We start from the raw sequence: 15,140 nt of genomic DNA on the forward strand, positions 1-15,140 counted from the left end.
AATTTATACTGATATATACATAACTTAAAATTTTATTAACTTTAAGATAAAAATTGGTTCTTATCCCATTCAATAGACCAAATCACATGTTTCTCAAAATTTTCCTTTTTCTTTTCCAATATAGCGACGACTTTTAGAAAAACTAATCTATTTCACAAAAAAAAGGCAATAAAAGAAGAAAAGGAAATTGCATTTCCGCGCCCATATTAAATCAAAATCAAAAAAATCAAAAAGAACCCCCAAAAAACAGTCACTTTACTCATATTCACCAACTTCTCCTCACTCCACTACCTCCGCCGCCGGCCACCGTACATCCGCCATGGACGACGGCGACAAAAGAGCCCTAGATCTAGTCAAAGAACTAGTCCACCGCTTACTCTCCACTTCTCCACCTCCCCCCACCCCCAACTCCTTAAACCCTAACCCTAACCTCCCTTCAGATCAACAGTTCCATCAAGCTTTAAGATACGCTATTCGCATACTCTCCAGTCGAATGACACCTTCAATTGCTGCCGACGATTCCGCAATGGCTGAATCCATTAAGCGACGGTTAGCTACTCAAGGTAAATCCTCTGATGCCCTCACTTTTGCCGATGTTTATTCCAAATTCTCGTCGAAAACGGGACCTGGAAGTGTGAAAAACAAATGGGCTGTTTTATATTTGCTTAAAACTGTCTCTGAAGATCGTAAAATTCAAAAACATCAGTCCAATAGTGTAGCTTCTAGCGGGTTTTTAAGCTCCGCATTGTCAGGTGGGTTACCTGAATTGGTTGGAAGTGAATCGAATCATAATTTGAATAATTTGAAGGGTGAATTGGGGAAAATGGAGAAGAGTTATGGTGATGGTAGTTTGAGTAATAAATTTAAGAATTTGAATTGTTTAGGGGATAATTCGAGGAGTTTGAGGGGTAGAGGTGATGTAGGGAAGGGATGGAGTGGAGGGGTTTTGATGGTTTATAAGGATCCGGAGAACTTGCGAGACATGGCGTATAAGGAATTTGTGGATTTGTCGAAGGAAGAGAATGAGGTGTCCGAGGAGGTTTTGGTGAGGGATGTGTTGTATGCTTGTCAAGGGATCGATGGAAAGTATGTGAGGTATGATAAGAATGCTGATGGCTATGTGTTGCCTGATTGGATGAAGGTTCCAAGGGCTACTAGGAGTGTAGTTAGGAAGCTTTGTGAGCTTGGCTGGTTGTTTAGGAAAGTTAAAGGGTATATCTCCGAGAGTATGGATCAGTTCCCTGCTCAAGATGTAGGCACCGTTGGACAAGCGTTTTGTGCTGCATTGCAGGATGAGCTTTCGGAGTACTATAAATTGTTGGCAGTGCTCGAAGGGCAGGCGATGAATCCGATACCGTTGGGTTCGGGGGGTGGATGTTCAGGGAATTATATGTCTCTAAGAAGACTGTCGGTTTGGTTCGCTGAGCCGATTGTGAAGATGAGATTGATGGCTGTTTTAGTTGATAACTGTAAGAGCTTGAAGGGTGGGGCAATGGCTGGAGCAATTCACATGCATGCTCAGCATGGTGATCCACTCGTCAATGATTTCATGAAAAGGCTACTGCGTCGGGTGTGTTCGCCTCTTTTTGAGATGGTGAGGAGATGGGTACTTGAAGGAGAGCTTGAAGATATATTTGCTGAGTTTTTCATTGTGAGTCAAACTGTCAAAGACGAGTCCCTTTGGAGAGAAGGTTACCGCCTTCATGCTCACATGCTTCCTGCTTTTATTTCTCAATCTCTTGCTAAACAGATTTTAAGGACTGGCAAGTCAATCAACTTTCTCAGAGTTTGTTGTGATGATCGAGGTTGGGCTGATGCTGCAACAGAAGCAGCAACAGCTGTTGGAACTACAACCACGAGAGGAAGTCTTGGATATGGTGAAACTGATGCACTTGAATCTTTGGTTACAGAAGCTGCAAAAAGAATCGATAAGCATTTACTTGAACTCATGCACAAAAGATACATGTTCAAGGAACATTGTCTTGCCATTAAGCGCTATTTGCTTCTCGGTCAAGGTGATTTTGTACAATATCTAATGGATATTGTTGGTCCTGAGCTTTCTGAGCCGGCTAATACTATCAGCTCATTTAAGCTGGCAACCTTGTTGGAGAGTGCTGTCACATCGTCTAACGCGCAGTATGATGGCTGTGATATACGGTCTAGATTAAGGGTTAAGATGATGCCACATAACACTGGAGATAGAGGGTGGGATGTATTTTCTTTGGAATACGATGCAGGTGTTCCTTTAAATACAATTTTTACAGAGTCTGTAATGACAAGATATATAAGAGTCTTCAATTTCTTGTGGAAACTCAGAAGAGTAGAACATGCACTAACTGGTGCTTGGAAAACCATGAAACCAAATTGTATCACTTCCCATTTCTTCTCCAAGTTGCCCCAAGCTGTTAAGTTCCAGTTGATTTTGACATCAAGAAAGTGTCAAGTTCTTTGGGATGAGATGAATCATTTTGTTTCTAATTTGCAGTACTACATCATGTTTGAAGTTTTGGAGGTCTCATGGTCTAATTTTGTGAAAGAAATGGAATTAGCTAAAGACCTTGATGATCTTCTTGCTGCGCATGAAAAGTATTTATTTTCAATTTTAGAGAAGTCTTTGCTTGGAGAACGTTCTCAGGATCTTAACAAGACACTCTTTGTTTTATTTGACCTAATATTGCGCTTCCGTAGTCATGCAGATCGACTCTATGAAGGCATTAATGAGCTGCAATCAAGGTATCTTTTCCCTTCATCTCTATATTAAATTTGGATTTTGAGTTTCTAGTTATTTTTAATGTTTCTAACAGCTTGTTTCTCCTCATAAATTACAGGACTGCAGAATCATCAACTAATTCTCGTGATAAAGTCAAATCACGGGGAAAATCAAATGATAAATCGTCAGAACCAGGGTCATGGCTTGGTGAAGGCCGAAAGGCCTTCACTCAACGTGCTGGAGAATTCCTCAGAAATATGGGAAATGATATAGATGCGATCGGAAAGGATTATGCAACCATCTTTGAGGGGTTCATTTCACAGTTGCCTGTGCAGCAGCACATTGATTTGAAGTTTCTCATGTTTAGGCTCAACTTCACTGAGTTCTATAGTCAGCTACGCCCAATTACAAGAGGAAATCTTTTTTAGCTTCGTCACAATTACACTTACTGATTTGCAGTTTGAAATTTGTAGTGCTCTTTCATCACCTGCATCCAGTTATAGCGAGGAAGATCTATGGGATCCTGCATATAATGCAGATGTTTCACTGGCTTCTGAAAGTGTTCAGCATGTTTCCATTTGTCAAATAGCTACCATGCACATGATGAAAGACCATTTGTTGGCCACCTTAACCCAGGCCTAGCAGTTTGTACGTCTTTGTTTGGCTTTAGGCATTACATCTTTTCGCATTTCTCCTGGAAGTTTTTCCTCATCAGGTTCTCTCAATTGAGGGGAGAGGATTGATTGATGTTACTAACCATCGTGCGACATTGTAGTTCTGTTTGGGGTTCTATTTGTTTGTTTATTTTATTTTTTTTGGCTGCTATAGCAAGCAGCTCGGAGCTTGTATATCTGTAAATGTAGTTTTTGTTCTAAAATTAGTAAATCTTGATTTGCTGAATGCTGACTAGCTAATCAGCTTTTCCTTTTCAATTGCTTGTACTGTCTCGATGATTAGAAGATAATGATAATTGGGTTTCCAGTTTGTGGCTTCATTTACTATTGCTTTTGTTGAAATGGACACTAGTGAGTTTTACCACTCTTTTGCATAACAGTATATAAGCCTCTTAAAGCAATATCTGTGTAAGTTCTAACAGAAAGAATGGATAATTCAGAGAAAAAAATATGTTATTACTACAAGTCTTAAATTCCAACAGACTGACCCAAAATAAGTCAATGAAACAATTAACATACAAGTTCTGTGTTAATTGTTAGTATATAGTTAGTTCCATCTATGTATTATTTATAAAAGCAAGGTAATTTTAAACAGGGAGACCACGAGAGATTAAAACGTTATATGATATTAAATATTGCAATAGTTAGCGTCAAGTTGAGATGGCCGAGTTGGTCTAAGGCGCCAGATTAAGGTTCTGGTCCGAAAGGGCGTGGGTTCAAATCCCACTCTCAACATATATATTTTTCAGCACTTAATCTTTTGGGAAAATTACACTATATAGCCGCTCCTAAAAATATAATAGCCGGAAAAATACATATTTTTGTATATTAATATATAATATATTTAATTTATACATAATCAATGTATATTTTTTTGTATATTTGGTTAGCGAATGTAATTATTTTTTCGACCATCCAAAAGTATAACTTGCCTATAATGTTTTGCTGGGATCTTTACAAGAATAGCCGGCCATATTTGTTGTTTAATTTTTTTAGCTATATACATAGATTATACATAATTATACATATGTAATACATAAATTATGCATTCACTGGCTATTTTTAGTTTAAATGGTAGGGTGGACGACTATTTGGGTTAATTCTTCTTTTTTGCTAGTCCAGCCCAAGCCGGATAAGATCCAAGTTATTTTTCGGGGGAAGTGCACGGTTAGCCACTAATAACACATGTATTTACTTTTAAGCCACTGTTTAAAATGTCTTTAGTCTTTAGCCACTACTTTAATAAACTTTAATTGCCCTGACGAAAATACCCTTCTACTCATGTCCTTAACTTTTGAACTTAACTTCAGGACTACATGTCCTTAACTTTTGAACTTGTAACTCTAAGTTCAGGACTTCAGGACCAAGTGTCCTTAACTTTTGAGCTTGTAACTGTAAGTTCATGACCTATTGACCTTAACTTTTGAGCTTGTTAGTCTAAGTTCAGGACTTCATGACCTATTGTCCTTAACTTTTGTTTTTTTCCTTTTGTTTCTCTTTTTCTCTCAAATCGTACAGATTCACAGTGGGATTAGTGATGCTATTTAAAGGTGTAAAGGCAAACGAGCATTGAAGTTGGTGTCATTATTCAAGCTGTTTGCGTACATCAGGATGAAGTTGTCATAACTAAGAGATTTTCCCTAACACGAAAGAGATAGAAGAAAGGGTAACACAGTCTTTTCACATTAATTTTAATGGCTACTATTGCTAAGCATTAAAAATGCTGGATAAAAAACAATTTTTACTTATTTTTCAGATAGCTCAGCCCAAGCCACTTCAGATGCATTTTCTGGAAAATCCACCAATTTCAGGACATAGGACTACAATAGTCCATCCAAAGCAAGAGTGCTTACTAAATACGGGTTTTAATGTGAACTCTTTTTTCTATTAATTCTATAATTTATTTTACTTTATTATTTAACAGTGAATTAGTTTTGTAAGGTGTAATACAATAGAAACATTGTCTTGAATACCTTTTCTAACTGCTTAGAATCCTTCGAATGGCAAGTTTACTGGGGACATTTTATATGAGTTTGGAGGGAAAATACGATATAATTGTTATTATTTATAGGGCGGTTAATTTCACGGATATCCATTTAATTTTTATATTATTATATTAAAGTCATTAACCTATTTTTTGTAATCACTAAACTTTATTTAAGTACTAGTCTCAGGATACGCGCGTTGCGCGTGAACCTGGACTCAAGGAATACGAGATTTCAAAAAAATCACATAACATTATTTAAATTTCACATTTGAGTTATATAATAAAAGTTAATGAAAAAACTTTAAAACTATGAAGCTGATGAATATTGATTTTATTTAACTAATTCAATGAAGGAAAATGCTCTATCATGTTAAAGTCGTCAAAATCCTAAATTTTAGTTATGCCTTAAATTAATTATTAATTGTAATTATGATTTATCTGACATGAAAAGCATTATGAAGGGTAAGAAAATCTATCAACATTTTGTATTAGAATTTTGTGCTTTTATAATAGAGTGTATATATACATATATTGACAAATAGATATATTATACCCGTCTATGAAAAAAAATTAATGCAAATATAGATCCTTAAATCACATTTTACTTAAATTATAATAACACTTAATAAGTTGAATATAACCTTTTAAATATGAGATAAAATTTACATTTTAATATAACTGGTTAACATAGTTTAATTTATTGAAGGAGTAATTAGTTTTTTAAAGAGTATCGAAACTTTTAACTTTGTGATAATAATTGACTACATATAAATTACCCCATAAGTTTTTAGGTTATTAGGTACCTTAAATTTTATTTCTTATTTTGTTAGTGTTATTCTAGAACTTGAAGGGTTATTTTATACTGTCAAAATATTCAAAATTAATATATAGTAAACATTTATTTTAATCATTTAAACAGATATTGCATTTAGTTAAATATCAATTGCTATTTCCACTGATTATTCTCATTTACGTCTCATATTGCTTGACATGATGTGCTTATGTGACACACGTAATAAAATTGCTGCATTGTTTGAATTTTTAAGTTTTAATTAGATTAGCTTGTGTTGAAACCTATGATCATATTTATAAAGAAAATAAGTATATATAATGCTACGTGAGAGAGTTAGCTTTTTAGGAAGAAACATACTTACAATGACAAGTCAATAGTTGTTTTACCTAAATTCAAATAAGGAATATATTTATATAAGTTAAATTCTATTTTACTTTAAATATTAGGATGTTTTTATACCCAAATAAGGAAAAACTTAGTAGTCAAATTTTATTTAGTTCAAACTCCTAAATAATAGGAAAATAGGTAAATGACGATTTTGTTTAATATAAGTTCTATTTTAAAAGGGTAAAAAAGGCGAACGATATTTCGCTAAGGCCTTCATGCTTGTAATATAGTATAGATAGATTTTCTATGATACTTGGGGTAAGTTGAGTGACCTTTTAGTTAAATATTACTTAGTGATTTTCTGTGATACTTATACAAAGTTGAACGGCTTCTTTGTTAAGAAATATTATTTTTGTGACATTATTTAGTTCAATTACTTTTTAAGTAAAATATTTTGTTGAATTTGATTGCAATAAAGTAAAAGTTGATTGATATTAATCCGTAAAAGAAAAAAGTAAAATGCACAGTATAAGATAACTCTTATTTTAACACATTTAAAAATAATATTTCGAAAGCATAAGAAGGTATAAACAAATAAAAAGGAAACATAAGAAGAAAATGAACCATATATAAATAAACCTTCGACCTATCTTTATTTATTTGATTATAGAGCTGTAAAACTAACAAGTCTATTAGATAATCGAATTAACACTTTTTACATTAATATTTAGGTCTATGAAATCGATCGAGTGATCTTAGTTGGAGAGGAGATTCTACGTGTTTATAAATTAAACGAGATCATGACCGGATTAAACTTGTAATTAATACTACTAGTCAAATTGCTTAGGTTGGATTGCAAAAATTTATTGCAAAGAGGAAGGGATAACAAGAGTCATGACAAATGAAGAAAATCTTATTACAAAAATCCAGGCATTTAAAGCTATTCAGAATTTATATCAAATATTTTCCTATATAAACCTTACTCCTGGATTTCCTTCTTCATACAATTATAAAATGCTCTACTTCATTGAAAAGGTGAGAGGATTGAGAAAATGGCAGATGAGTCTAATCCCTTGGATCAAAGAATGGCACCAAAGGTAATTCATTCTAATCCTCCTAACCCCACAGAAATGGTGGAAAAACATACAAAGTCTATATAGGAGGCAACAACAATATACCTAGTATTATCCCACACTGTAGGGTCTGGGGATGGTAGTGTATACGCAGACCTTGTCCTTACCTTGTGAGTATAGAAAGGTTGTTTCCAATAGATCCCTGACTCAGGAAAGCATAAGCACCACATTAATTAAGAAGGAAATCCAGACCCCACGGGGAGGATACGCATACCTTGCCCTTACCTAGTACTTATGCTTTCCTGAGCCGAGGGTCTATTGGAAATAGTCTCTCTATCCTAACAAGGTAGGGGTAAAGTCTGTGTATACACTACCCTCCCCACACCCCACGATGTGGGATAATACTGGGTATATTGTTGTTGTTGCCTCCTATATAGACTTTGTATGTTTTTCCACCATTTTTGTGGGGTTAATTTTTGCCGGAGCGGATAAGTAGGTAAGTTATGAGTTCATACGAAATCAATAATTTTATCTCTCTTTATATATATGTGTGTAATTTTTAATTTTATAAATAAGTACATATAATTAATTTCGAACTCAATAAATCAAATGAGTTGTGTTAAAGTCTAGAACGAGATCACATTAAATTTAAATTCTAAATCTACATCTGACTTCTTGATTAGGCGATTCAATCTATATATCTTGTCAATCATGTTATGTTTATCTTTTTAATTTTTGATTCAAGGAATACCAAAGGGCATGTTTGATTATCTCTATCTCTACAAAAGAGTTTAATTAGTTATACTAACCACATTTCTATATATAGGGCAATGATAAACAAGAGCTTTTTATTTTCTTTTTCGTTATCTTAAAAGTGCTATATTCTATCGGATTAGGGTTAGTTTATTTGGTGAGCTTCTTACCAGCTTCTGCAGAAGAGGTGGATTTTTTTTTTTTAAAAAAATAGCAACATTGATAAATCAGTGGGTCCATATTCACATGTCATATCAATTTAGTTTAATTTGTTACAATGTAACATACTGGTTCACTTGAACCTTACAACTATCGTCCACATCTTATATATGTAATTAAGAAATAACCTTTATAAAGATTTGATGCGAGTCTAGTTATGCATATTAATTAACTTGAGATTGCTATGAAAACCCATAAATTTAAATCCTAAATCCACCTCTAATAACTAGGTATTTAAGCAGTGAGAAGCTAGCTTATCTCAATTCTCATGCAGCACAATTTATTGTGCACATTATTATCAAGGCTTTCAGGTCCAGGAAAAAACACTCCCTCCGTGTCAAAATAAATATTTTTGGTTTTTTTCTTGTGGTCCAAAATAAGTGATTTTTTTAAATTTCAAGAATGAATTAATTATTTTTTTCCTACATTGCCCTTGGAGTAATTAATGTTGGAGTATGTGTTAGGAGTGTTTATGTGAAGATATAGTAAAGGTTAATATGGTCAATTTTATTGTTAATTAATGTTAAAAGGTGAATTCCTTAATATGTGTGAAAATAACCAAAAAATTACTTATTTTGAACCGGAGGGAGTAATATAAACAAACAACAACTAAATGATTATTGCCAAATAGTTCACAGAAACAAACAGTTCAAAACTACAAGTAACTAGGCAATGAGAAGAGCTGTTTTGAAAACATTGATAGGTTTTTTATTACTCTTTCTATCATGTTTTATGTGACAGACTTTCTTTTTTAATTTTGCTCAAGAAAAAGACATATTTTCCTATTTAGAAACCATTTAAAATTAGCATCCCAATTTTATCCTTAATAAACGCCTTGTTTGGATCGGCTACACATAAAAGTTCATTCTTTTACTAGAAGAGAGAATATAGGACATGTCGAACTCTCGCCATCACTTTTTGATAGTATGGACAATTTTGGTACTTTGTACACACACCCACACACATATATGGTTGTTGACCAGAGTAAGTTTGTTTTGATGATTGACAAAGGAACACATGCATGAATCATGTCCATGGACAACGTATACAAGTGACATACAGAATCAAGCAAAAGGCTTGCACGTGAAAGAGATAAGTATAAGTGGTTATATCTGATACTCCTTGAACGAAAATGTTACATATTTGATAAGGAGCAGGACTCCTTACTTGAAGAGAACTCTATCCAAGATAAGGGAAGAGTTAGAAGTTGAAGTTGACTAGAACTCTTCCACCAAGGAAGAGTAAAGCATTAGAACTCTAGTTAATCTTTATTTACTAACTCTATATATATCAGTTGTGTTCTCTTTTACAGGTAATGCACACATACTGAAGTTAAACATGAATTGAGAGCAAAATAGCAAGGCATTTTGTGACCAATTCATGTGAGATTTAAGAGTGCGATCCTGAAGCTACACGAACCAGATTTAAGAACTAGCTCCATAAAGTATTTTATATGTCTTTCTTTATTTTTAGTTCAATGTGTAGTAGGCATTTTGAGTTGTACCTTTCCGCTTTCTTAGAAGCAAATTGTACTAGTTACCTGAGTTGCATCTTTCAACTTAGAGTTAACTTGAAATAGTCGCAATAACTTGTGGCGTGTTGCTATAAGGGTTAGAGTTAATCCTTAGGTTTGCAAGAGGTTGTAAACTCGAGTTGTATTGTTCAAGTTAGAGTTAACTTGAAGCAGTCGCAACAGCCTGTGGCTGGATGCTATAAGGGTTAGAGTTAATCCTTAGGTTTATAAGAGTTCGTAAACTTTTTTACTGGCTCAGAGTTGTAGTGAAGTGTTTGGAGAAAATCCTACTGGGTAGTAGGTCGTGGTTTTTTTACCTTTTGAGCCGGGTGTTTTTCACGTAAAAATACTTGTGTTCTTTACTTTCTGCATTTGTTATTCAGCAACAGTAGTATAAGGAACACATAGATGAACCATGTCCTTCTATAATCTGTGCACGCGAAAAATTGGACACCACACAAATTACCCCTCTTGTATGGTATTGAAGTATAAAATATCAATGGTTGAGAAGGAAAAGTGAAGTTAGAATATGGTCAGTGCAACTAAAAAGTTTCAAGCCATTCAATGATGTTTTATAAACCTTCCAAATTTAATTGAGTAAGTTGAATAACAAGAATCCGTGGCCAAAAGGAAAGAAAAGAGATTACATAATCTAAGTTTAAATAATGTCTGGGCGGATGGAGAATTCAGCTAGCTAGTTGTCCATATATCAACTATTATTTGAAGGAAATAAGAGTGCAAGATTTTTATAGTATGGGATGTTATGTGTTTGACATAGAAATACAAGGGGTGAGTATAAAAATACATGCACGCAACAACTAGTATCCACACATCTAGTTAGCGTTTGGACATATATTTGGTGGAAACTTGAAAAAAAAAAGAATTTTTAAAATTGTACTCAAAACATCATTAAATATATATAAATAATAAATTTTGAATCCAATAAGTTAGATGAGATGTGATAAAATTACGAACCTGAACCCAAAAAATTTAAATCATGGATCCGCCTATATTGACCCGGTTGGACTTGCAAGAATCCTATAATTTAGTCCCAATATTTGTCATTCAGTTTGAACACTTTGCTTCATAGAGAGAAAAAGAGGTGAGAAAGTGAAGGAGATTGCAAAATGTGAATTGCTTTGGATTTGCGGTATCAAAGGTGGTTTCATTGGTTTTTTTCTTCTTTTTCCTTAACGTTGATTTATTAAGTTTAAACTAAGCAATTGTTTGAACGATAATTCTAATCTTCCAATCCTAAGTTTATAAAGTATTTGTACGATAATGTACCCTATTTATTTCAAATCTTCCTTTTTAACATGTAGAAATAATGAAAATAGATCCAAGGTCGCCTGTTAGAACATCGACGTGCTTTTTATTTAAATTCTTCATTAGATCGCCTGTTAGAACAGCGACCCGTTTTTATTGTTATTTTTTAATAAATTCTCCACTATGCATGTTAGACCTGTTTTTTTTTTGTGTGTGGGGGAGGGGGGATAATTTCAGAAACCCCAGCACGTTTTGCTTCATCACACTTATGTTGATTTTTTAAATAATTCTTTTAATCTATTTATTTATCAATCAAAAAATTATAATATGCCTAATTTACCCTTTTCAAAATAAACTATTTGTTTAATTAATATTATTAGGATTCATTTATTTCTTATAGCAGGTAACCTATTTTATTTTGAGAAATTAAAAAAGAATAACCAAACTAGAAGTCCCTCTTGTTTTTTAATATTTTTTTAGTTCAAAAACTAGTCTTCGTCATTTGTATGAGTCTTTCTCCCTATGTAGATACTTAAATTGTACAGTTATATATAATTTTATTTGTGGTACCATTTCAAACTTCAAATGTTCGTTGTTGTAATAGTTAACCATCCGATAAAAAAGAAATTACTACCAAAATTACTACTGCTTCATTTTATTGTGGCATATCGAACTTAACACCAGCAGGTTGAGCTGCAACAGTTCGAAGTAAATTGCCAAACTTTAGGTTTCTGGTTTTAAGTAAGCTATAATTATGAACTCAAAAAAGAAAAAAAGAAAAAAAAAATAGACAAGTCCAAACAATGAGCAAAGTCTACTCCGCGTAATCACCAAACATTAAGATTTAATTAACTTTGAAAAAATCAGCTAATTACACTAATACAAGATATGCTATTGCTTTCTTCCTTTTGCATTTTCCCGGTTCATACATTGCTGATATCTTTTTCCTGACTTTGTTGTTGTTATTTACTTGTTCCTATTCTTTCTCTCGAGACGAGGGTCGTTCAGATACAACCTCTCTACCTCCCTAAGGTAGGGGTAAGGTCTGCATACACATTGCCATCCTCAGACCCCACTTGTAAATTCCACTAGGTTATTGTTGTTTGCACACTAATACAAGATACCTGTTAGCCCCTAATAATGAGACTTGACGACTGCTGGGCAGAATTCGTGTCAAGGGCTTGTACATTGCCCCTTGACATGGGTTTGTGGGAATGTTGGCAAAGCAATGTGCAAAGCTGGGTGTGTGTCTAAGTTGGTGATGGACTTAGACAAGTCAGCTAGGCAAGGCACCTTGAGTGTTGGCAAGGCAGCCTTGGTTCGTGGGCATCGGCAAAGGCAACGAAGGCGCATGGCACTTGACAAAGGCATGCGTGGATCAGTGGGACGACTAAGTTTGTGGCAAGGCATGGCTATGAACTATGGGCGAGGCATGGTTCAAAATGAGGCAAGGCAGGAGTCTAAGTATGGGCAAAAGCTGGAAGGCAAGTGTGCAAAGCATGTGACGGAAGAGGTGTGCAAGGCATGTGCTTTGAAGTGTGCAAAGCACATGTGCAGCTGACTCAAATGCTGAAGACAAGTCCAATTTCGTGGGAAGAGTTTGAATTTGAATTCAAACAGATTGGTTATGCTTGTTTGTAGGAATGTCATGTGCATGGCACATTGTCTTAACTGCCCCAACTGCCCCTTTGTAAAACTGCCATAGGCAGGCCCCTTTTTGTATGTGCATTCGTTTTGGGAAGAAGGCAAGTAGCATATTGTGAGCCTTTCCTAACGAGAGTCCTTTTTGTATTCTGCGAGAATAATAAAGGTTGGGTCATTTTACCCGTAATACTGTGTGTGTGTTAGATTGGCTAAGTCTGAATAATTCTAAGTGTCAGGCTGTGTGTGTGTGCGAAAAAGTAAGGCTGAGTGGCTGTGTGATTAGCTACTGCCGTGCAGTGTCAATAGTGCGAAAAATTGGCCCTGTAACAACTGGTATCAGAGCTTTGGTCGTGATTTGTGGCCATGGCTGGTGGATCAACGTCTGATTTGCGTGATCGAGTGCAAAGGCTAGAGACGCTGATCGGTGTTACTGATGATCCTTTAGACTTGGCAGATCTTATTACAGAGATTTACCGTTTAAAGGATGGCATGGACCAGTTTCGTGATGGTATCCAGCAGACCTGCGAGGCTATGAATGGTCAAGTTGAAGATCTTAAGAAGGAGATCGGAAATTTGAACACTGAAATTACTGTTCTTCGAAGAGCGTTGGCTGCTCCAGGCCAAGGCAATGAAGAACGTTCAAAAGTCAAGATCCCTGACCCTAAAGCGTTTGGTGGAGCGCGCAGTGCTAAGGAATTGGAAAACTTTCTGTGGGATATGGAGCAATACTTTATTGCTGCCAAAGTTCCGGACGGAGAGAAAGTCACAATTACAAGCATGTACCTAACGGGAGATGCTAAATTGTGGTGGAGAACTCGCATGGCTGATGATGAAAGTGCGGGCAGACCCAAGATAGATACATGGGTAAAACTCCGAAAGGAAATGAAAGACCAATTCTTGCCTAGCAACGCATCTTGGCTTGCTAGGGATCGTTTGAAGCACTTGCGGCAAACATGATCAATTCGTGACTATATTAAGGAATTTACTTCCTTAATGCTGGATATACAGAATATGTCGGAGGATGATAAATTGCATAACTTTATTTCTGGAATGCGAGCATGGGCACAAAACGAACTTAGGAGACAGAACGTGAAAGATCTCCCGAGTGCGATTGCTGCAGCGGATTCTTTGGTGGATTATCGCAGTACCCGTAGTCTTTCTGAAATTCCTTCTACTTCGAAACCTAAGAAAAGGGTGGAGAAGAAAGGGGAATGGAGGAAGGAAATTCGAAAAGAAGTTGTGGAAAAGGGCAAGGCTGTTGAAGGACCTGCTAGAAACAAAGGCATCGCAAACAAAAAGAGCGATGGGTGCTGGACGTGCGGAGGACCTCATCTTGCCAAAAACTGTCCGAATCGAGAAAGGGTCAATGCATTGCTTGCTACAGAAAATAATCGGGATGGAGAAGGTCAAGAAGTTGCTGCTGCCTTAGTAAATCCTTTGCAATTGTTGAATGTTATCTCGTTGGTGAATTCCACAAGCAACGAGACTAATCCTCATTCCTTACTGATTCACATTGAAATGAGAATTGGCGACAAAAGTGTAATAGCTATGGTAGATACTGGCGCTACTCACACCTTTGTTTCAGCCAATTTGGTGCATAAGTATGGATTGAAAGTGACTAAATGCCCCTCTTACATGAGGACTGTTAATGCCAAAGCACAAGCCATTGTGGGTATGGCTTATGATGTTCCTATGTCTGTTGGGAACTGGAAAGGGAAAGTTAATCTGATGGTGATTCCTCTCAAAGAATTTGAGATGATTCTTGGGATTGACTTTATGCGGAAACATCGCTTCTTTCCAATGCCTCACTTGGACGGGGTGATGATCATGAATGAAATGTCTCCTGGTTTTGTGAAGGCTGTTCATCCTTATGGAAGAGAAGAAACTCAACGGAAGGCTTCATTGATTTCTGCCATGATGGTCGAAAAAGGGTTGAAAAGGGGAGATGATACTTTCTTGCTGCTATGGTTGAGGTGAAGCCAGATGTGAAGGTTGAAATGTCGGACTGTGTTGCTCAAATTTTGAGTGACTTTGCTGATGTGATGCCATCGGAGTTGCCTAAAAATCTGCCACCACGGAGAAATATTGACCACAAGATAGAACTGATGCCGGGTTCGATGCCTCCTGCTCAACCTCCTTATCGTATGGCGCCGAAAGAGTTAGCTGAATTGCGGAAAAAAT

The 15,140-nt window shown here is 35.7% G+C and overlaps 2 protein-coding genes and 1 non-coding gene across 3 annotated transcripts; all 3 read left to right on the forward strand.

Annotated features, from left to right (window-relative positions):
* The first annotated feature begins 203 nt into the window (after positions 1-203).
* Positions 204-3,642, forward strand: LOC104217408 (gamma-tubulin complex component 3). Its single transcript, XM_009767645.2, has 2 exons — positions 204-2,733; positions 2,829-3,642. The coding sequence occupies exons 1-2, from the start codon at positions 320-322 to the stop codon at positions 3,136-3,138; spliced, it is 2,724 nt and encodes a 907-aa protein (XP_009765947.1). The 5' UTR covers positions 204-319; the 3' UTR covers positions 3,139-3,642.
* A 396-nt stretch (positions 3,643-4,038) lies between these two features.
* TRNAL-AAG (transfer RNA leucine (anticodon AAG)) lies at positions 4,039-4,119 on the forward strand. The gene has a single exon. It is a non-coding gene; the product is annotated as a tRNA-Leu (tRNA).
* Positions 4,120-13,970: 9,851 nt separating this feature from the next.
* Positions 13,971-14,936, forward strand: LOC138874127 (uncharacterized). The gene has a single exon (XM_070152630.1). The coding sequence runs from the start codon at positions 13,971-13,973 to the stop codon at positions 14,934-14,936; it is 966 nt and encodes a 321-aa protein (XP_070008731.1).
* Positions 14,937-15,140: the final 204 nt, after the last annotated feature.

This window comes from Nicotiana sylvestris, chromosome 7, assembly GCF_000393655.2.
Source record: "Nicotiana sylvestris chromosome 7, ASM39365v2, whole genome shotgun sequence".
NCBI classification, from domain to species: Eukaryota; Viridiplantae; Streptophyta; class Magnoliopsida; order Solanales; family Solanaceae; genus Nicotiana; species Nicotiana sylvestris.

Excerpts from the sequence above, each read along its gene's own strand:
- LOC104217408 (XM_009767645.2), top strand. The coding sequence starts at position 320 with ATGGACGACGGCGACAAAAGAGCCCTAGATCTAGTCAAAGAACTAGTC. Across the intron at positions 2,734-2,828 it reads ATTAATGAGCTGCAATCAAG|GACTGCAGAATCATCAACTA; the intron begins GTATCTTTTCCC and ends CATAAATTACAG.
- LOC138874127 (XM_070152630.1), top strand. The coding sequence starts at position 13,971 with ATGTCGGAGGATGATAAATTGCATAACTTTATTTCTGGAATGCGAGCA.